Source organism: Camellia sinensis, chromosome 12, assembly GCF_055761805.1.
Source record: "Camellia sinensis isolate YWXY chromosome 12, ASM5576180v1, whole genome shotgun sequence".
NCBI classification, from domain to species: Eukaryota; Viridiplantae; Streptophyta; class Magnoliopsida; order Ericales; family Theaceae; genus Camellia; species Camellia sinensis.
The window spans coordinates 59602798-59625792 of NC_138972.1; the positions used below are offsets into that span (position 1 = coordinate 59602798).

Genomic DNA, 22995 nt, shown 5'->3' on the forward strand with positions numbered 1-22995 from the left:
ATCGGTTATGCTCAGAATAGTAGTGCATATCGGTTTCTGACTTATAAATCAGAAATACCTGATATAAATGTGAACACTATTATAGAGTCAAGGAATGCTGTGTTTTTTGAACATGTCTTTCCTTACAAGAAAGGACAGGAATTAAGTTCACAGAAAAGAACTTATGATTGTACACAAAGTCAAGAGACTATTGACAATCAAACACAAGAGACTAGTAATAGTCTCAACCAACAGGATTTAACTAATGATGAACCAAGACGAAGTAAGAGAGCGAGAACATCAAAATCCTTTGGTCCAGATTTTCTGACATACCTGTTAGAAAATGAACCTCAAAGCTTTAAGGCAGCAATGACAGGTCCTGAAGCACCTTTGTGGAAAGAGGCTGTTAATAATGAAATTGAATCCATTATGCAAAATCATACTTGAGAATTGGTGGATCTTCCACCAGCTTCTAAACCTCTTGGATATAAATGGATATTCAAGAGAAAAATAAAAGCAGATGGTTCAATTGACAAGTATAAAGCAAGACTTGTAGTTAAAGGTTACAGACAAAAGGAAGGTCTGGACTATTTTGACACATATTTCCCTGTGACAAGAATAACTTCCATTCGCATGCTTATTTCTATAGCAACGTTGTTTAATTTAGAAATACATCAAATGGATCTTAAGACAGCTTTCTTAAACGGTGATCTAAATGAAGAGATCTATATGGAGCAACCCGAAGGGTTTGTAGTGTCAGGGCAAGAAAAAAAAGTTTGTCGGCTTGTGAAGTCTCTTTATGGATTAAAACAAGCACCTAAGCAATAGCATAAAAAATTTTGATCATGCAATGCTTACTAATGGGTTTAAGATAAACGAATGTGACAAATGCGTCTATGTTAAAAACACTGACCAAGGATATGTCATAGTTTGTCTTTATGTGGATGACATGCTTATCATTAGAAGCAGTCAAAACATGATCAAATCAACTAAGCAGATGCTTAACAAAAGATTTGATATAAAAGATATGGGGGTCGCAGATGTTATATTAGGAATGAAAATTACTAAAACATCTGACGGATATGCATTATCTCAATCACATTATATTGAGAAAATTCTTGGTAAATTTATCAAGGATGATATGAATTTAGCTAGAACACCTGTAGACGTCAATCTTTATTTATTGAAAAATAAAGGTGATGCAGTGTCTCTGTTAAAATACTCCCAAATTATTGGAAGCCTAATGTACCTAATGAATTGTACTCGTCCTGACATAGCTTATACTATCAGTAAATTGAGTAGGTACACTAGTAACCCCGGAGAAGACCATTGGAAAGCGATCATTCGGGTTCTTAGATATCTAAGATTCACCCGTAATCATGGTTTGAACTTTACTCGATATCCAACAGTACTTGAAGGTTATTATGATACCAATTGGATATCGGATACTAAAGATTCAAAATCCACTAGTGAATATGTCTTTACTCTAGGAGGCGCTGTTGTTTCTTGGAAATCCACAAAACAAACATGCATCGCACGATCCACAATGGAATCCGAGTTTATTGCTTTAGACAAAACAGGAGAAGAAGCAGAATGGCTTTGTCACTTCTTAGACGACATTCCAATGTGGCCAAAACCTGTGCCAGCTATTTGCATTCATTGTGATAGTCAATCTGCAATAGGCAGGGCATAGAATCATATGTATAACGGTAAGTCATGACATATTCGTCGTCAACATAATACCGTAAGGCAATTGTTGTCAAACGGAATAATCTCAATAGATTATATAAAATCTAAAGAGAATATTGCGGATCCGTTAACAAAAAGTTTGACAAAAGAGCTAGTGCATAGTTCATCAAAGGGGATGGGATTAAAGCCTATTACATAAGAGTCGTCATAATGGTAACCCTACTTATATGACTGGAGATCCCAAGAACTAAGTTCAAAGGGACAACTAAGTTATGTATGGCTCGCCAGAAATCACCAAAGGATTAAGTTCCTACCCATTCCTATGGTGAGAGTGATATCTGCAACATATGTTGTATGCAGGGGTATAAGGATAAGCTTTGCTTTTAATGATTACTTATATCTTGATTAAGGCATAAAATCAAGACGAGTATAAGGAGATACTCACAATAAGAATCACCTATATGAGTGTCGAATTGGGGCCGGTTCTATGAAAATGAAAAGGCTAAATTCTCTAAAAACATTCATGAAAACCAAGAACGTTTAAGGCCAAAATGAACACAACAGTGAGAACCACAATGTGTTAGAAGATATTTTGTGTGAAATCTATTGTCTTGGCTTACACAAACGGCTGAACAATTCAAGGCATCACGTTCATTGGTTAGCTAGTAAGTCCAATAGGTTATCACTAGGGAAGGTTCAAGGCCGAAAACTACCTATCCTGATGCAAGATATTTTCGACTTATACTCTTTCGATAAATCTTCATATTGTTGCATTTCCATTGTCATCAAATTTTATTCATGTGGGGGATTGTTGGAAATGGTTATAAATTTTGGGAAAAACCAGAATTTTATCCTAAGTTCAGTCTATTTTTTAGGTGGGCCCCGTGCGTCGATTTACGCGGGTCAAAGTGGTAACGCGTCCTATGCCGCGTTGTGATTCACGTGGTATATTTGGTTGCTCAAAACCATTACCGAGTGAATAGGAAATTGAAGCCAAAGTGTGCTCCATGGAAATGGAGTTTTGGTGGAAATTCCTTACGGTTATAAAATGGCTTGTCCCACACTGATTTGGTGAGAGGTTTTGAATGGGTTTATAAGGCTTGGGTTTGGTACTTGGGGTGTGTCTCAAGGGGTACCCAAGTGTTTTAGAGGGAGAGGTTATGGGCAAAATGGGCTAGACCCATTGGACCCAAAAATCATCACATACGTGCTCACACGCCGCCGCCGCCGTCTGTCCAGTCGGGCAAGCTGGGCTTGGGCGCAGGTGCGTGGTGTGAGGTTGGGTTGGGCTTGTTCGGCCCAATACTAATCTTTTTGGGCCAAAAATATTTGAATTTAATTTTACTTTTTGGTAAAATAAAATCCATAATTCAAAATTAAACTAGTTTGGTTTTACTGTACATCTAAACAGGGCCCTTCCCGAAATAAACCAGTCTGGTATTATTGCACACCCAAACAGGGCCCTTCCCGCTTTGTTATATATTTGAAATATAACCTAACAGATTCAAATCTGTTTGAATTCAAAACCAACAGGTTTCATACCTGTTCAATTCAAAACCAATAGTCACCTTTACATCTATAAATAGACTAGCCTCCCATTTGGATTTTATTCCAATTTTCGTACTCCATCCTCTGATATAAATCTCTGCATTTTGCTGCATTTATTTTCTGAAAGAAAGAGTGTAAACATTTAGTGTGTTCGTAAGGCAAACAATTTGTAGTGCTGCTATTGTTTGTAGTAGATCATTTTATCTTGGGAGATAGACGTCCAATTTCTGAAAGCACCATGGAGAGGACGAATCTGTCTTAATGACACAGTGTCAAACACTGGACTTGATCAGATTATAATTCGAAGAAATTAAATCAAGTAAGTTATTTAATTTATTTTCAGTGTTTTATTATTTATTTAAATCAGATTTTAATTTTGTTTTTGTAACAAAATAAAATCTGTTTTTATTTATTTATTTTTATTTTTATTTCGAGTTTGATTTTTGTAATCAAACAAATTCTCTCCTTTCCTTTATTTCTTTATATTCTGGTTGTTGTTTAGTACACAATAGAATTTAATTAATTTAAATACAGTGAAGATTGTCCTACAATTTTTTCTTTTAATGTTATGTTTGGTCGGGAGATTTGATGAGAAATTTAGAAAGAAAAATGAAAAAAATAGGTAAAATATGAATAAAATATACTTAAATTTCACCTAATTTCACATACCTTTTTTCTTTTCCTTTCTAAATTCCTTCCCAAACAGTCAATCAAACAAGTGTAAATCTATTTTTTGTTTTCTTCATATTCATCACTATCCTGCCCACTAATGCTCCTATCATGTCTCCATCATCGGTCTGCTATTAAAAAAAATTCAAATCTAGGCTCAGATCTAGCTTATCATTTGTTTTTTTATTAGCTAAACAACTATTTCAAATTTAAAACAATTTATTTTATAACGTAGAGGTGATAATTACGATGTCACATTACAAAGGTGTTTGGTGGTGATTATTTTTGTTCTACATTTTTTTGATGGTGTGTCTGTTTATATTGTAATAATGTCTCTTTACGTAGAGATTTCCTCTCATGGGGATTTTTTTTATTTTTTTTCATATGAAGATTGTTATATATCCTCCTTCCATATATAGACTCTTTATATTTTTTTGGAATCCCTCTTGTATTTGATTTACTTTATTAGACGATTTATTATCTGTCTAATATATATTGTATTAAGTGGTTGTTTGGCATATACTAAAATAGGACATGCTATTTTAGCACATTATCTTATTTAAGTCACAATGTTTTATTTTAAACTTAACTCATATTTCACGTTTTTTTTTCATAACAAGTCAGAAAGAATACTAATTTAACACTTCCCAAACAACCTCTAAGTCTTGTGCTTTCGGATTTAAAAAAAAAAACTTAAGTACTACTCAAATATCATCAAATAATTGCTTGTGGCATAAGACATTAGCTCGCCACCTTGAGCTTTTATCACACGCTATGCAATATCTATATATATATATATAGAGAGAGAGAGAGAGAGAGAGAGAGAGAGAGAGAAGCGTCTCTGTCTTGAAGAAACCAAGTTGCAAATTGTGATAAAAGTAAAAGTGGAGGAGGAAGGAAAATAAATAGCAAGAGGGGCAAGTTATCAAAAGCAGAAAAATAAGTTCATCAACTTTTCTGATTCTTTTCATTTCATTTCATTTGTTGAAAAATTTCTTCATATATTCCACCATCTCTCTCCAATGTTTTCTTATATCCAAGTCCAACTTCGAAAGAATTTGGCCTTCTCTAAAGCTTGCTATATAGTTAGCCGTCCGCAAAAAGTACTTCACCATCATCATCATCATGTTTGGTTGGTGTTTTGGGCGAACACAAATATCAAATGCCATGTCTGTGAGTACCATTCTCGTTCTTTCACCTACTTCCATATTCTGATCTCTTCATTTGTTTAGGCAAAAAAAATAATTTTTAGAAAACGTTTTCTGTTTTTAATTGCAATAAAAAAAATTAATATGCTGGTAATCCTAATAATAGTAGTGGCAATGATGATGGAGCAACAGTGATAATTTTGGTGCAGCGGTGGTGGGGGTGGTGATAATAAGTGGTGATGGATAGTATGGTAGTATTACTAAGAATTTAGTTAAGAAAACGATTTCTACATTTTAAAAATGACAAAAATCTTTCGCCCAAATATCTTATTTTTCATTAATTATGAACAATATGGTTTTTTATTTTTTTAATTTTAATCTTTTTCTGTGTGTGTTGATTTTTACATTTCATTATACCAAATAGTCAAAATAAATTGACGTCTAATATGTATCACATTTTTGGTTTAATAGATTGTGGAGCTTTTGGTACATATGGACTGTGACGGATGTGAAAAAAGAGTACGAAAGGCAATCTCTAAATTAGATGGCAAGAAGAGTACTTCACATTTATTTAATAATATTATATTATTATTTTCTATTGCTTCAATTCATTTCCTTATTTTATGATTGGGAGAATTCTATCATACATACCTTTTATCATATACCTCATTTTATAGGCTCTCAATATATCATCCATAGAAGAAAAAGAAAAAAAGATCAGAAATGATAGAGACCCTTTTTTTTTTAACCCCCACAACTCTCACAAACACATGTCATTGAGTGATGAGAGGGAAAAAAAAAGCAAAAAGCAAAAAGCAAAAAGTTGACCAATCTCAATACAGTGAGAGTGGCGGGGGTCAAGGAAAAAAGGGGTCTCAACCTTTTTCCAAAAAAAATTAGTCGATCCGATAATCATAACATTTTCATTTTATCATGTTTGCCTCAAAAAAAAAAAAAAAAAAAATTGTCAACAAGTATATTTTTGAAAATAAGCCATCTATTTTTTTGAAAACAAATATGATAAAATAGAAATGCTACGATTGTCGAATTTGTTTAATTTTTTAATGGATAATATATATAGAGAATCTTACAAAATGAGCATTTCAAATCATCAAAATCGGACCCATAGTGGGTTCATGAGCCTTTCAAGTTTTGCCAAGTTGAGATATAAACTTCAGAGAAATCAAACCCTTCTAGTTCTTCTCACTAGGGGTGAGCATGTTTCGGTTTGGTTCAATTTTGAAGTAGACCAAGACCAAATCACTATGTGTGGTTCTATAAAATTTGGAACTAATCCGAACCATGAAAAATTTAAATCAAACTAAACCAAACTATAAAACACAGTTCGGTTTGATTTGACATCACGATTTTCTTGAAGTTTGTCATTAGTCACAACATAATCTCAACTTAGTCAAAAATCAAATAATATATCATCATTTTACAAAAAAAAAAAAAAAAAAAAAAGAAAAAAAAAAGAAGAAGAAGAAGAAGAAGAAGAAGTTTAAAACTAATTCTACTATTATACAGTAACACACTTTTTTTTTGGACCAACGAAAGTTATAATTGTTAGTTATTAAATTAACACTTATGGAATCTATCCTCTACACCCTTACAAAGTACCAAATATTTGTCTCTTAACTCAACTCCCTTTTACGGAAAGTCGAACCCATGACCTTCTCCTTAGGACTAAGTCCTTAGGAGAGTCATAGTGACCAACTAAGCTAAACTTGGTTGGTTTACAAGAACACACTTATAAGTAAAGGGTTAATAATTTATGAATATATATAGGATATTAATAAGATACTTGAGTGTACACCAAATATAATAAATTAAATATATGTATATACCTAAATGGTTCGGTTCAATTCGGTTCCAAACTAGCATCATAATTATAAAAGACGGATAGAATTATGAGATACAATTCATCTATTTTAAAAAATTAGAATCAAACCATGTATTGAGAAACGCTTGCGAATTTTTCAATCTATTTGTTCGGCTCTAATTCTTACTTGATTATAGAATAAATTACACTTAGCATCTTTGTACTTACATTACTCCCACTTTGCCCCGAGGCTATACAAAGTCAACCCTTCAGATTTTCAGCCAAATTCTAATTCTACCCATTTGTTAACCTATGAATGAACTAGACGGAAAAATAGCCATGTGAGATTCACTTGGTCACTTTCAAAGGCAATACAATAGGTGACTTGGTTTGCTACTCCATTTCTGCCCCGTATTTTATTATGCTTCTATATATATATATATATATATTAGGGTGTAAGTCCACTTGAAGAGTGTGCTATTCAATAAGTCCCAGGACCTTAGGTTCAAACTTTGTACAAGTCACTTTATAAATTTCTTTCCTTTTTATATGAAAAAATTCAATTGGAAAAAAGAGAGAGTAAACTTCAAGTGAATTATTCACATATATAATAATATAGATAATAGTATAGATATATCTTTTCATTTCTTCATCATTTAACATCTAATTAAAAAAGTCATATTTTTTTTAATTATATCTTTAGTGATACCAATTTGGGAACGAGTTAGTGATTTACCACTATTTTGGTGTTGGGTTGAGAATTATCTAGTTAATTCTACAGTTATTCTACTATTAAATTCTTAAGCTGTTGTATTCATTGCTCTAAAGCTTCTTGTTTTATTGCTAGTTGTCTGTCAATTTGTGTGATTCTCAAACTATAGTGTGCTAGAGATCTTCATGTAGTTAATGATAGCAGAAATTGATATCTTTGTTTTTGATCTTCTAATTCTTGTATATGTTCAGTACAAGATTTAATTTTAACTCTAAGTTCTTATTTCAAAAGCATAAAAAATGGGCTTTAAAAGATATTATATCGAAAATATTCATTTGGTTTTTCTACTTGGATTACTCTCATTTTATTCTAAAATTCTTTCATTTACTTTGAAAAACTACTTTTAAGTGACGTTTACTTTTATTACATGTACTTCCACCTTGAGACTAAGCCTCGTTTGACATAGTATATTTTTACTATCCTATTCCTTACCGTTCCCTTTCTACCTACAATTTCCCTCTAATGCCTGCCTGATCACAACTCACACGAGTTCTTCAGCTAAGGTCACTCAGTAATGGAATAACAAAAACAATAGATACTATGAAGGTTCAAAACATATAATATTAATGAGCAAGCAAACATTTCATAAACTTAGTTTTTCCAAACGAAAATAAATTTTAGAACAGATGAGTTACCCTTTCCAAATACCCAAGGAAAAAGAGAAATTACTCACACTTTATATTAATATAACAAAATACTTACAAGGATTATGTTACAGACTTTGGGACACTAAGAAACTTGGAAGACAAAAGTTGAGACACTTGAAAGTTGGACAAAGACAAGGACTTGAGTGATTTTTTTTCTTATTTTTCTTACTAATGTGTGTTCTCTATTTATAGTGGTGAAAACCCCTAAAGATTGACTACCAAAAGAATCAGTCAAGGAGTAAGATACTGATGTCGGGTACTAATTTGGGCCCTATCGCACATCATTCAATCATCTCTCTCTCTCTCTCTCTCTCTCTCAGTTCTTTGTTTACAACATATTACAACAAAAAAAAAATAAAAGAAAAGAGAAAAAAAATAATAAAAATAAAAACACGTGTAAGGATTCTCACAGTTTTTCTTTAATGAAGCAGAGTAGGGTTCGTCTGCTCTATTAAAGTAGTGAGTGAAGGAGAAGCCTTACTACTGACAGACACAAATAATTACAATAGATTTTGTCATTTTTTGGCATGAATTCTGACACATAGTTCAGTTGTGAAGGAGAGCTTTATCTCTGACAAACTCAAATAATCATGTTGGCCGTTGTCGTTTTCGGGCTAAATCCTTCTTGGTGAAGCTCCTTGTAGATGCTTATTGATGTAGATGTTTGATGGTAATCTTGGATGCTCTAAACACTTGCGTTTTTTTTATTATTATTATTTTTTTTATTTTTTTTTACCTTCAACCAAACATTCTATCCTAAAGGTCATCAAGGTTTGCTGCTGAAAGTTGATCATAAAAATCTACCTCATTATCTGGTTCATCCTCCCATTGATTATCATCTTGAAGTATTTGGTGACTCATGGAAAACACTATGTTGATAGCTAGGATAATGACTTTCATTGACAAATGTCTCTTTGCTAATAGGAAAACCAAGAATAACCAAGTTATAATAGATCTTCTGGTTTCTTTCTTCACAGACGATATGTCTATAGTTTCCATTATAAGCTAATAGATGGTTAGTAGCAAATTTCCTCCATTTGTTAAGCTGATCTTTGAGTGAAAATTTCTTGCATGGCTAAGGTCTTCGGTTGAGAAGTCCTGGGTATCTTGAAAAAGTTGAGATTCCTCTGAGGTAAATTTTATGTTTGATGGGAATACACCTTATTCCTTTCCATTCTGGTAGCTTGCTATCAATCAATACTTCAACATATCGATAATGTTCTTCCATTATGCAAAGTACTGAATGAGCAAGTTTATTTCCAAAGTAATCGGTCTGGTCTGGTTCTGAAAAAAATCATTTTGGAAATAAAACTATAATCCAACAATTGTGTGGTTGTTAGACTATGAGTTTTGCCTTTTATTTCTATCTCTAATGGCTCAAAATTGGCTAAATTTATATAGCAAAGACAGATGTTGGAGTTGAGATTACACTGGCATCTTCGAAAACATTCTGGCATTTCTCTACATCGTCTTTCTTGTGTGCATGGTTGTTCTTCATCATCGTAGAGATAAGTCCATTAATAATCCATACCGGGGCACTGAACTCCTTCTACAGAAAGGTTTTGGAGAAACTGTTGCATAGTAATTAGCTCATTATTTCCACTATCTTCGACTATTGTATATATAAAAGGCTTAATATCCTTGAATTCATAGATTTTCTCACAAAAAGATTGAATGATAGAATGCCTGAATAAATACATTCTAGCACTCAATTGATCAAATTCCTCACTGGTGAGTTGCTTGATTTCTTGGATTTGAATGGGAGTGGGTGATTTATCTGGAGTTAATATTTTAAGCCGGCTGGTTAGGGTTTGAATGGTTGCCCTCAAATGTTTTTCTTCATCTCGGAACTGGTCTGGCTCTTCACTGACTCTTTTTCCCTTATCTATAATTTTCTTGAAATTTCTAGTAAAGCCTTTACAATGTTGGCATAATTGAAGAGAACTTTGTGATTCTGTATTAAGCTGCAAGTTAGCACTACAACTTCCTGTTATCTGACTAATTGGAACTCCACTGGTAGCAAGAATAGATGACTACATCTTGCCCAATGTGTCCAAATAATCTTTGGCTGCTTGGCTAATTATATAACTAGTTCCTATTTGTCTGAGAGCATATGTACTGGCTGACTCAAAATCATAAAATCTTTTGAACTGGGGTGAAGGAAAATTTTTGACCAAAGAGGTTCAACTTCTATTCAATCATGGTAAATGCCAGGTTCAGCTCCTTTAGCTACTACATAGAAAGAGAAACTTTTAGAGAAGGGTTTATTTTGGATTTTTGAAAAGTATATACTTAGGGAATTTAAGACTAACAGACGTTTAGCTAGATAATTAAGGTTATTCCAAAGGTTATCTGGATATATTAGGCAAGATGCAGTCATCTATTCTTGCTACAAGTAGAATTCTAGTAAGTTAGATAACAGGAAGTTGTAATACTAACTCGCAGCTTAATACAGAATCACAAAGTTCTCTTCAATTATGCAGACACTGCAAAGGCCTTACTAGAAATTTCAAGAAAATTATGGATAAAGGCAAAAGAGTTAGTGAAGAGCCAGACTAGCTCTGAGACGAAGAAAAACATTTGAGGTCAACCATTAGAACCCTAACTAGCCGGCTTAAAATATTTACTCCAAATAAATCACCTACTTCTGTTCAAATCTAAGAAATCAAGCAACTCACCAGTGAGGAATTTGATCAATTGAGTGCTAGAATGTATTTCTTTAGACATTCTATCATTCAATCTTTTTGTGACAAAAGCCATGAATTCGAGGATATTAAGCCTTTTATATATACAATAGTCGAAGATAGTGGAAATAATGAGTTAATTACTATACAACAGTTTCTCCAGAACCTTTTTATAGCAGGAGTTCAGTGCCCTGGTATGGCTTATCAATGGACTTATCTCTACGATGATGAAGAACAACCATGCACACAAGAAAGACGATGTAGAGAAATGCTAGAATGTTTTGGAAGATGCCAGTGTAATCTCTACTCCAGCATCTGTCTTTGCCAAATAAATTTAGCCACTTTTGAGCCATTAGAGATAGAAATAAAAGGCAAAACTCGTAGTCTAACAACCGCACAATTGTTAGATTATGGTTTTGTTTCCAAAATAATTTTTTTTAGAACCAAACCAGACTGATTATTTTGGAAATAAACATGCTCATTCAGTACTTTGCATAATGGAAGAACATCATCCATATGTTGAAGTATTGATTGATAGCAAGCTACCAAAATGGAAAGGAATAAGGTGTATTCCCGTCAAACATAAAATGTACCTCCGAGGAATCTCAACTTTTCCAAGATACCCAGGACTTCTCAACCAAAGACCTTGGCCATGCAAGAAAATTTTCACTCAAAGATCAACTTAATAAATGGAGGAAATTTGCTAATAACCATCTATTAGCTTATAATGGAAACTATGGACACCTCGTTTGTGAAGATAAAAACCAGAAGATCTATTGTAACTTGGCAATTCCAAGTTTTTCCTTCAGCAAAGAGACATTTGTCAATGAAAGTTAGTATCCTAACTATCAGCATAGTGTTTCCCATGAGTCACCAATACTTCAAGATGATGATCAATGTGACGATGACCCAGATAATGAGGCGGATTTTTATAAACAACTTTCAGTAATAGACCTTGATGACCTTTAGGATATAATGTTTGGTTGAAGGTCAAAAAACAAAAAAACAAAAAAAAAAACAAGTGTCTAGAGTATCCAATATTACCATCAAGCATCTACATCAGTAAGCATCTACAGGGAGCTTCACCAAGAAGGACTTAGCTCAAAAACGACAACGGCCAACATATTTATTTGAGTTTGTTAGAGATAAGGTTTCTCCTTCACGCCTAAACTATGTGTTAGAATTCACGCTAAAAGACGACAAAAACTATCATAATTATTTGCGTCTGTCAATAGTAAGGCTTCTCCTCCACTCACTACTTTAATAGAGCAAACGACCCCTACTTTGCTTCGTTAAAGAAAAACTATGAGAATCCTTACACGTGTTTTTATTTTTATTTTTTTTTCTATTTTCTTTTTCTTTTTTTTTTTTTGTAATATTTTGTAAACAAAGAACCAAGAGAGAGAGAGGATTGAATGATGTGCGATGGGGCCCAAAGTACTACCCAGCATCATATCCTACTTCTTGATTGATTCTTTTGGTAGTCAATCTTTTGGGATATTCACCACTATAAATAGAGAATACACTTTAGTGAGAAAAATAAGAAAAAATCACTCAAGTCCTTATCTTTGTCCAACTTTCAAGTGTCTCAACTTTTGTCTTCCAAGTTTCTAAGTGTTCCAAAGTCTGTAACATAATCCTTGTAAGTATTTTGTTATATTAATATAAAGTGTGAGTAATTTCTCTTTTTCCTTGGGTATTTGGAAAGGGTAACTCATTTGTTCTAAAATTTATTGTCGTTTTGAAAAACTAAGGTTATGAAATGTTTCCTTGCTCATTAATATTACATGCTTTGAACCTTCATAGTATCTATTATTTTTGTTATTCCATTAGTGAGTGACTTTAGCTGAAGAACCCGTGTGAGCCGTGATCAGGCAGGCATTAGAGGGAAATTGTAGGCAGAAAGGGAAAGGTAAGGAATATGACAATAAAAATATACTATGTCAAACGAGACTTAGTCTCAAGGTGGAAGTACATGTAATGAAAGTAAACGTCGCTTAAAAGTAGTTTTTCAAAGTAAATGAAAGAATTTTAGAATAAAATGACAGTAACCCAAGTAAAAATACCAAATTAATATTTTCAATATAATATCTTTTAAAGCCAAATTTTCATGTTTTTTGAAGATGAACTTAGAGTTAAAATTAAATCTTGTACTGAACATATACAAGAATTAGAAGATCAAAAACAACGATATCCATTTCTGCTATCATTAGCTACAGGAAGATCTCTAGCACACTATAATTTGAGAATCACACAAATTGACAGACAACTAGCAATAAAACAAGAAGCTTTAGAGCAATTAATACAACAGCTTAAGAACTTAATAGTGGAATAACTGTAGAATTAACTAGATAATTCTTAGCCCAACACCAAAATAGTGGTAAACCACTAACTCGTTCCCAAATTGGTATCAGGGTAGTGTTTGGTTTTAGGATAGTTTAAGTTAGTTTATGCATTTTGCTTACTGAAATAGATTAGTTTCTATTTTTGGAAAATTTAGTTATAAGCTTCATGCTATAGTAGCTTTTAGTAATTTTAAATTAGGATTTAATTTTGTGTATGAAAAAAGTAGAATACTTAGATTTAGACCTCAACAATTATAATAACCATCGTCTTAATATAGATAAAAATAGATTTCGTTATAGTTTTGAAGGTACTTTTACACATCAGCTTCATAGCGAACATATTTTTCAACTAAATAGTATTATAAACCATCAGATTAATTTTGTAGAAAATATTAAAAAATATGTAGATAAAATCAATAATCTCATTAACTTGTTTATAGACCATCTTTGGAATACTCACAGTATAATTAAGGAGCAAGATAAAAAAAATTAGATTACATCCAAGATTAGTGTAGCTTGATTCTACAGGAAAAATTAGATTTAGAAAAAGTTTCTACTAAGCTAGAAACAGAAAACTTAATTTCAGCCATAAATATAAGCCATCGTAAACAAATAGAATTAGAATCTAAGCAATTACTAGAAAATATCCATAACCAGACAAATCAAATAGCTAGACAAATTGAACAAGTCAATCAAATTCAAGATAATTTAAAACGAAAGTTAGAAGAATTAGAGCAACTACTAAGATCGTAATTTATGAGCAGTGATAAGAAAGCTAACAGAGATTATTTGGCCATTTTAAAACAAGCAGAAGATTTTTATAATAACCCAAAAGAAATTAGTAGCTATCGAGGAATACATCAATCAAATAAAATATTTGTAAGACAAAATAATATGGAAATTTTATTTCTTATTAGGTTGTGTGAAAAAATTGAGGAATTATAAAAACAACTACATATTTTGGAAAATCGTATAGCTTCTTTAGAAAGATTAGGAAAAGAGGTTGAAGGACAAGCAAGTAAGGTTCATTCTTAGATAAACGAAAAAAATATAGCTAAATATTTAAAAAAGCTTAAATTACTACCAGGATTATCAATAAGAAAGCTTGTTTGTAGAACTTATAGAAAATAAAAATATTCAAACAACTAGTAAAAGGAAGTAGCAGTAAAAAGAATAATGAAGATGAAGATGTTAAGGTAGAAGAGTTCATAGATGTCGAACACCAAATAGAGAAATTTTAAAAGGAAAAATTAGAGTTAATTCCAGCTAAGTATGAATATAAGCTAGAAAAAATTCATAAGAAACAATATTTATTTAAATACTATGGCGAACAAATGATTAGCGTAACCCAGGAAGATGAAAAAATAGAGATAAACTTAATAAATAGAGAAAGCTACAATTATGCTATAAATGAACATCTCTAAATGACCCATTTAGGGCTAGTTATAATAGGAGTTAAGGCTTTAACTAGAGAAAATTTAAGAGCTAAAGTCTTTGTATGTCTTTACGATGATAGGTTTAATAATGTAAGACAAAGTATATTAGGAAGCTGTGAATTCAACATGAATTCGAAATGAGGAATAGTTTATTTTACACTAGATTTTCTTTTACCAACTTCAACCTTTCATAAGAAGATAAAAATAGGAATAAAAAGTAGAGGATATAAAATGAAAAGGGGATAAAAGAATTTATTAATTTGCACAGGGTTTTTAGGCCTAGCGGTCTCATAAAGTAATACCCATTATAGACTTACAAATGATCAGATAGTTAAATTATTAGGAGCAAAAGGAATAAGGATACTTCCAGCTAAAAAATATAGTTCAGAAGATAATGCAGCCCTAGATTGGAATTTAGGAGATTTCTTAGGATAAAAGAGGTTAGCCCCTCAAGATAACTTACTATATCAAAAAGCAGACGATAGTTATGCAGTAAGATTTACTCAATATATATAGGCAGCACCGAAAAGCTCCGAGGAAGATGAATTCAGTAGCATAGATAAGGAAGAAAATCAAGATAATCATAGTAGTATAAATCAGGTTTATGTAATGATAGTTTTACTCTAATGGATATGAATAAAATATTATATACCAGATACTATAAATATATAGCTAAGGAAGATACCCATGATGAAGCAGTTTCATTTTTAGACCAAGAATTTTGAGAGGGTAATTTATATGAAAATTGGGCCGAGCTGGGCAATGGGCCGTTATGGGCCATAATGCAAAGAGTTGAGTAAAAAGGCTTTGAAGTTAGTCCGGTCCTAGAGCCTTGATGATTGGTCCGGTCCTAGAGAGCCTATTGTTATATCGGTCCAGGAGAATACTGTGGATTGTTCGGTCGCCAGAGTTAGCTCGGTCGTGGCATGGTGCAGCTAGCTCGGTCAGACCTAGCTAATTGTTAAGCACGATCTAAACTAACACTATGGTTAGCACGGTTTGTGCAGGTAGAACCGAGGTAAGAGCAGTGAAAGGAAGAACCGAACTAACTGTAGTTCGGTCTAGTCTGCGGCTTAGCATAGCCATGTTTACCTCGGTCACAGAAGTCCGACCATGGTAAAACCATCTCACTTGGTTTAAGCAATGAGGGGGGTGTTGAAGGATAAGCATTATCTTTCAGGAATATGATTCCTAGGAGGACTCTACATGGAGGAGTAAGAGTCTTACTAGAATTGTGCCACGCGGAACATATAAAAGCTCACAACATCACCTATGGAGAGGTAACACAACTTTGATTCTCGAATACACAGAGCTTTTTGTCTATTTGTCTATTTTGCTGACTTAGGCATCGGAGAGGTATCCGGCACACACCCGCCAGCTAGCTCACGTTTGTGTTTTCAGGGAATAAAGCGACGACGTACGGAGGAGCGAAGACTTGATCAACAGGATTATACGGAAAGAATATTTCATGCCCGTACAATTGGCGCCGTCTGTGGGAAGATCAGACTAGAACAAAACCTCTTGATCAAGCTTTTCCTCTTTGGAAGCAATGGCGCACAACGAAGATTTGCCGCAGTCCGCCATCGATGGACAAACACCAGAGGGGCGTGCAAGGCGCGAAGGCCTACCTTCTATCCCTCCCATGGCGGACTTGGAGCCACGGCGACAAAATCCCAGGAAGGATGCAAGGGGGAGGAGGCGAACGAACAGCCCCCGTCACTCTCGTTCACGAAGTCCTGACAGACAAAGGCGGAGGATTGATCCTCAAGTTCTGGAGGACCGCGTGAAGGAGCAAGATGAATTAATAAGAAGATGGCGGCGGACATGGAGGCCGCGAAGCGCCAGATCAAGGGAAAAGGAGTAGCGACAGGAGAGGGGCGCAAAGGCAATGCGCCTCCTCGCCACTCAGAAGATCGTAGTAGGCATACCACGACGTCGCAAGCAGAGAGTAGAAGTCTCAGGACGAGCGATACTCAATCAAGGACTTCCAGAACTCGTTACTCCAGGTCTGAGAGAACGAGATCACTAAGGTCTTACACACAGAGAAGTACCTATCGGCCCTCACACTCGCACCAAACATCATCCAGGCAGATGGAATTGCCTAGATCGTCCGACTTACGGACCGTGCTTGAAGAAAGGGCGCGACAGAAGGAGGATGCCAGGGCACGTGACCCACACAGAGTTTCAGCCCTTCAGCGGTTGGCTCCTCGGATGCATGGAAGTGTCGAGGTTGGAATGCCAGTACCACACCTTGCCTACGAACCAACAGATAAAGCATTGGCAAGACTACATAGCTCGCCGTTCGTTCCGGCGATTGAGAACGCATCATTACCCTCAGGCTTCATCCAGCCTAAATTTACCACGTACGAAGGGAAGACAGACCCTTACATGAATCTAAGCCACTTCTGCCAGGTTATGGCGGTATATCGACGAAACGAGGCTTTGATGTGCATCCTCTTCCCATCAAGCCTTGGTGACCTAGGCTTGACTTGGTTCGAAAAACTTCCAGAAGGCAGCATAGCCTCCTGGGTGCAATTGGCGGAGGCGTTCGTAACAAGGTTCAGAACGAACACCAAAACCCTGGTGGAAATTGATCAACTGCTCTCCATCGACATGGGCGAAAAAGAGTCATTAAAATCCTACAATAGCCACTACTGGGAGACCTTCAACCAGATTGGGGACTGCCCCACCAATCTCGCCATCGCACAGTACAAAAGAGGCCTTCCAGTCGGGAACAGACTAAGGGACTCAATCACTATGACACCGCCTCTCACGATGGAGGCCTTAATGGAAAGAGTGCACCAGAACATTCGGGTTGAAGAAGATGGCGCCCGTGCTAAAGCAAAGTCTAGCACGACGGCAGTACCAGATAAAAAGACCGCAGCAAAGATCAACGCGGTAGAATGTTTGAACAAAAACGGACGAGGCAGGCGGGACAACAGAGAAGACCAGGATAAAAGATGGTTGAGAGTCCGCACTGCCATTACCACAGTATTCAAAAAGCCAATCTACCGGATTCTAAGCGAGATACGCGATGAACCTTTCGTCCGATGGCCTGCCAAGCTAGGAGAGGCTCAGAAGGACTACGACGAAAGATCACGGTGCACCTTCCATAAAGAAAAGGGGCACCGCACTGAAAATTGTACACCATTGAGACAACATCTAGAGGAGTTGGTGGCGGCCGGTCACCTGGACAAATACATTGAAGGAGGGGCGCAGCCAGCCCTCCAAAATGACAACCACCCAAACGAAATGTCAATTGACGCCCCACCCCAAGGCGTGATAAACGTAATACATGGGATATGCGAACCTGAGCGTGTATGTGAGCTCAGGGGCATAATCAAAAAGGCTGAGCACTTAAGGGAGGTTCTAAGTGCACAACCCACAATCAAGAAAGGAAGAACGGAGGCCACGAACGTCATGTCTTTTTCAGACAAGGACTTGAAGAATATATTTTTCAGACTAGATTATGTCCAAGCAATGCTTTGTCACGGTTAATGGCAGCCGCGCTGCCAAGGGATATGTTCATTCGGTGGAAGAACCTGAGAGCAATGAACTGTTCGCAGATGTCGGCAAAGCAGCTGATCAAAAAGCGGTGGAAGACTTGGTAGAGGTAAGAATAGATTAAAAAAACCCGAATAAGTTCTTTTTGCTCGGTTCGTCGTTGTCCAGCACTGAGAGATTAGAGGTCTTGGAATTTTTGACCTCTAACATCGAAGTGTTCGCCTGGACACCCTACGACATGCCAAGCACTGATCCAAACTTCATCTATCACCAACTCAATGTCCACCCATCCGCCAGACCAATCATTCAGCGCACTCGTAGATCGGCACTCCACTACGCCGAGATAGTGGCAGAAGAAGTGGAAAATCTGCTAGAGGCAAGAGCTATCAGAGAGGTGCACTACCCCAGATGGATTTCCAACACAGTAGTTGTGCCAAAAAAGAATGGCAAATGGCGTGTCTTCGTCGACTATAAGACAGTCAACAAAGCATGCCCAAAGGACAGCTTCCCCCTACCACGGATAGATCAATTGGTAGACCTAACGGCGGGGCACAACCAACTTAGCTTTCTGGATACGAACAGAGGCTACCATCAGATCGCCATGTACGAACCAGACCAAGAGATCACGTCCTTTACCACTCCAAGAGGACTGTATTGCTACAAGGCCATGCCCTTTGGCCTAAAGAACGCAGAGGCAATATTCCAGAGAATGGTCACCAAGATGTTTGAGCCGTTGTTAGGCAAAACAATGGAAGCTTACATCGACGATATGGTGGTCAAAAGCAAGGATGAGAACGACCATCTAAGGAACCTAGGTGAGATGTTCCAGATTTTGAAGAGGCACAAGTTGCGCCTTAATGTATCTAAGTGCGCGTTCAGTGTAGGATCTTCCTGGTGACCAACCGGGGTATAGAAACAGACCCCTCCCAGATCAAAGCTATTCAGGATCTGGAGAGACCTAACTCAGTAAAAGAAGTACAGCATCTCACCAGCATGGCAGCTGCACTCAACCAATTCATTAGCCGGTCATCAGACAGACTATGACCATTTTTTCAAGCGTTAAAAGCCAAGTTCGAGTGGGACGAAGAATGCGACCGCGCTCTGAAAAGCTTGAAAGAATACATGTCTTCTCCACCACTGCTGTCACCCCAATACCTGGAGAAGAACTCTTCTTGTACCTGGCAGTCTCTCAGCACGCAATTAGCGCAGTATTGGTCCGTGCAGAAGGAATCCAACATCTGCCCATTTATTATGTCAGCAAGACATTGCTGGGCGCCGAAACAAGGTACTTGCCACTGGAAAAACTGGCATTGGCCTTAATGATGGCCTCAAGGAAGTTATCGCACTACTTTCACACCCACACCATAGTCGTCCTCACAGTTTTTCCATTAAAAGCTTTGTTTGAGAGGGCGAACTTTTCTGGGCGAATCTTGAAGTGGGCAGTAGAGTTGGGACAATTCAACATCAAGTTTCAGTCCAGAACTGCAATAAAGGCTCAAACTTTGGCAGACTTTGTCGCAGAATTCACCTCAAGAAGTCATCATATCTTCCCAGTCGACCTGACTGACACAACCGAACTAAGGATGAAAGTTGACACCGGAATAGCGCAACCCCTGGTGCAGAATACTCGGTCAAACTCCAAGACAGACCAAAGTAAAGAGAGCACGACAGAAGCAAACCATACTACACCAAGCCAAGACTCGCCCACAAATAAAGACTTGGTTCAATCAGATAGCAAGGGGCAGACAGCAAGCATGGGCTTTGAAGAAAACACCTGCAGCATTCTTGACCCCACGGCATCATCTGATCCCTCAACTTGCTGGAAATTGTTCGTTAGAGAAATGTGGAAGCTCTTTGTGGACGAAGCATCCAACTGGCATGGTGCAGGACTTGGCATAGTCCTCATCTCACTAGACGGCCTGGTTGTGGAGCCAGCAATCAACCTTGGCTTCCCAGCATCAAACAACTAAGCGGAGTATGAAGCATTTCTTACAGAACTCAAATCAACATTCTACATGAAGGCCACCGAACTAATGGTCTACAGCGACTCACAGCTGGTGGTAAACTAAATTTCTGGCGACTATGAAGCAAAGGATGACAGGATGGCCAAGTACCAAGAATTGGTCAGAACAGAGATCAAGAAATTTGAAGTAGTAAGGATAGAACAGATTGGCAGGAAGGAAAATAGCAGAGCAGACGAACTAGCAGGCTTTGCGTCAATGGCAGATACATCCATCCCTCATCCATTACTAATTGACTACCTACTAAGACCAAGCATTGAGGACCCCGAAGTAGAAGAGGTGTGTTGCGCCGAACTAGGCCCCTCATGGATGGATCCCATCATACTGTTTTTAAAAGACGGCGTCTTACCGGAAAAAAAGAAAGAAGCCAACAAAATTAAAGCAAAGTCGCAGCGATTTTGGCTCTCCCCATCTATGGCATTGTACAAAAAGTCATTCTCAGGACCTTATCTAAAGTGTGTCCACCCCAGCAAAGTAGAAGCATTCTTGTTCGAAATACACGAAGGGGTGTGCAGAAGCCACCAAGGAGGAAGATCATTAGCTTACAAAGTCATTTCGCAAGGATACTGGCGGCCTTACATGCAAGCAGACTCGAAGAAGTATGTAAAGAAGTGCGAGAAATGTTAGAAGTTCGCACACTAAATACATCAGCCAGCTAGAGAGCTCCTACCACTAACTAGCCCATGGCCCTTCGCAATGTGGGGCTTGGACATAGTAGGACCACTTCCAACAGCACCCGGTAACAGGAAGTTCTTTCTCGCAGCAACAAACTACTTCACAAAGTGGGTGGAAGCAGAAGCATTGGCATCAATCAAGGAAAAAGATGTGAAGAAGTTCATCTGGCAGAATATCATTACTCGATTCGGCATACCTAAAGCCCTAATATCAGACAACGGCTCTCAGTTTGATGGCAGAATCTTTAGAGGCTTTTGTGAAGAATACAAGATAGAGTTCTATAATTCTACACCGGCATATCCCCAAGCCAATGGCCAGACGGAAGCATCAAACAAAGTCATCTTGGATGGACTGAAGAAAAGGTTAGAAAAAGCAAAAGGCAAATGGGCTGAGGAGCTTCCTCATGTTTTATGGACTTACCGCACCACACCTCGACGATCAACAGGAGAAACACCATTCTCCTTAGCCTATGGCATGGAAGCAGTAATCCCGCTGGAAGTTGGCCTCCCCACAATTAGAAGCGAAAATTTTGATCTAGATTTGAATGGAGAAGCCATAGCAATGGAGCTCGACCTCGCCGAAGAAAGAAGAGAAAAAGCACTGGTTCACATTGCCTCATACCAACAAGAGTTATCCAGAAAATACAACAAGACAGTACATCCAAGACAATTCAAAATCGGAGATTGGGTACTGCGCAAAGTAATGGGAAACACCTTGGTCCCAGGAGATGGCAAATTAGGGCCTAATTGGGAAGGACCTTACAAAGTGGTCGGATTAGCAGGAAAAGGTGCTTACCACTTGGAAGACAAAGACAGCAAAGCAATTCCCAGACTATGGAACACTGTCAATCTCAAACTATTTTATTTTTAGCTTTACTTTAAAATACTTGTAATTTTTCTTTTCCCCAATAAAGCAAGTAGTTTTCTTTTCCGCATCAGTGTTTTTATTTTGTAAAAGTTGTTTTAGTAGGCTAGAGGCATTGAAAGAATAGTTGGCTGGAAAAACCAACACCCTTCCTAAGCCTAGGATAAGGATCCAGGCTGCAGGACGTTTGGTCGGAATAACCAAACACTTTATTCTAAGTTGGCTGGAATAACCAATTTAGAGGTTGGCTGGATTAAACCAACTCTTAGTACTCTTCAGCCGAAGTAAGGATATCGGCTAAAAAGTGGTTGGTTGGAAAAAACCAACACCCTTCCTAAGCCCAGGATAAGGATCCAGGCTGCAGGACGTTTGGTCGGAATAACCAAACACTTTATTCTAAAGTTGGCTGGAATAACCAATTTAGAGGTTGGCTGGATTAAACCAACTCTTAATACTCTTCAGCCGAGGTAAGGATATCGGCTAAAGAGTGGTTAGCTGGATTAAACCAACTCTTAGTACTCTTCAACCGAGGTAGGCATCTCGGCTAAAGAGTGGTTGGCAGCTGTAATAAATTTCCAAAGTATAGGACCGAGATATTTATCTTGGCAGGAAAATGTTAGTCTGTGTACAAAAGTGAATGCAGGTATAGCACAGATCGAACAAAAAGATGCAAGGTTTTTCCATTCAAAAGCAAGGAAAAGGTACAATAGTTGGGGACTCAGCCTGGTTACAAACTTTTTTGTCCAACAAAAAGAAGAAAAAACAAAATCAGTCAAACAGATCATCAAGATCAGCATCAATATCAACAGGGAGCCCGGTTTCAGACGGTTGCACGGCCTCGGTTGAGAGCTCGGTGTCAGCCGGAAGCATGGTTTCAGTCGGTAGCTCGTTAGTCAGGTCTTCCGCCATTGGCTCCAACCGAGCTGATTAATCAGCAGGATCATTGATGACCGGGGTGTCATTAGGCTCTGTTTCTTCATCATCATCTGAACCCTCAAGGAATTGTTTCTGAAGGGTAGCAGCGTACTCCGCTAGTGAGCTCAGTGTGAAGCACTGAGGAGGATTGAATACCTCGGTCTCAGGTCCATGACCGAGCTGCACCACAGCCCCGCGCCAACCGCACTTAAAAAAGAGATCCTTCGCAACCTCACACTGCTGGACGTAGAGGGCTTCGCCTTCCTTAAAACCCCGG

General features: G+C 37.1%; 1 protein-coding gene across 2 annotated transcripts in view; it reads left to right on the top strand.

Moving 5' to 3' along the window:
• The first annotated feature begins 4734 nt into the window (after nt 1–4734).
• Nucleotides 4735–22995, top strand: part of LOC114289117 (Heavy metal transport/detoxification superfamily protein) — a 28843-nt gene continuing 10582 nt past the window's right edge. The window contains exons 1-2 of one of the 2 annotated variants that reach the window (XR_014345785.1): nt 4735–5058; nt 5505–5552. Coding sequence is in view for 1 of the 2 variants with exons in the window: in XM_028232772.2 (XP_028088573.2) it covers nt 5011–5058; nt 5505–5589 (133 nt within the window). In the remaining variant the exon portion in view is untranslated. Of the gene's footprint in view, nt 5059–5504; nt 5590–22995 lie in introns of both variants that reach the window. The other variant, XM_028232772.2, reaches the window with a different exon arrangement.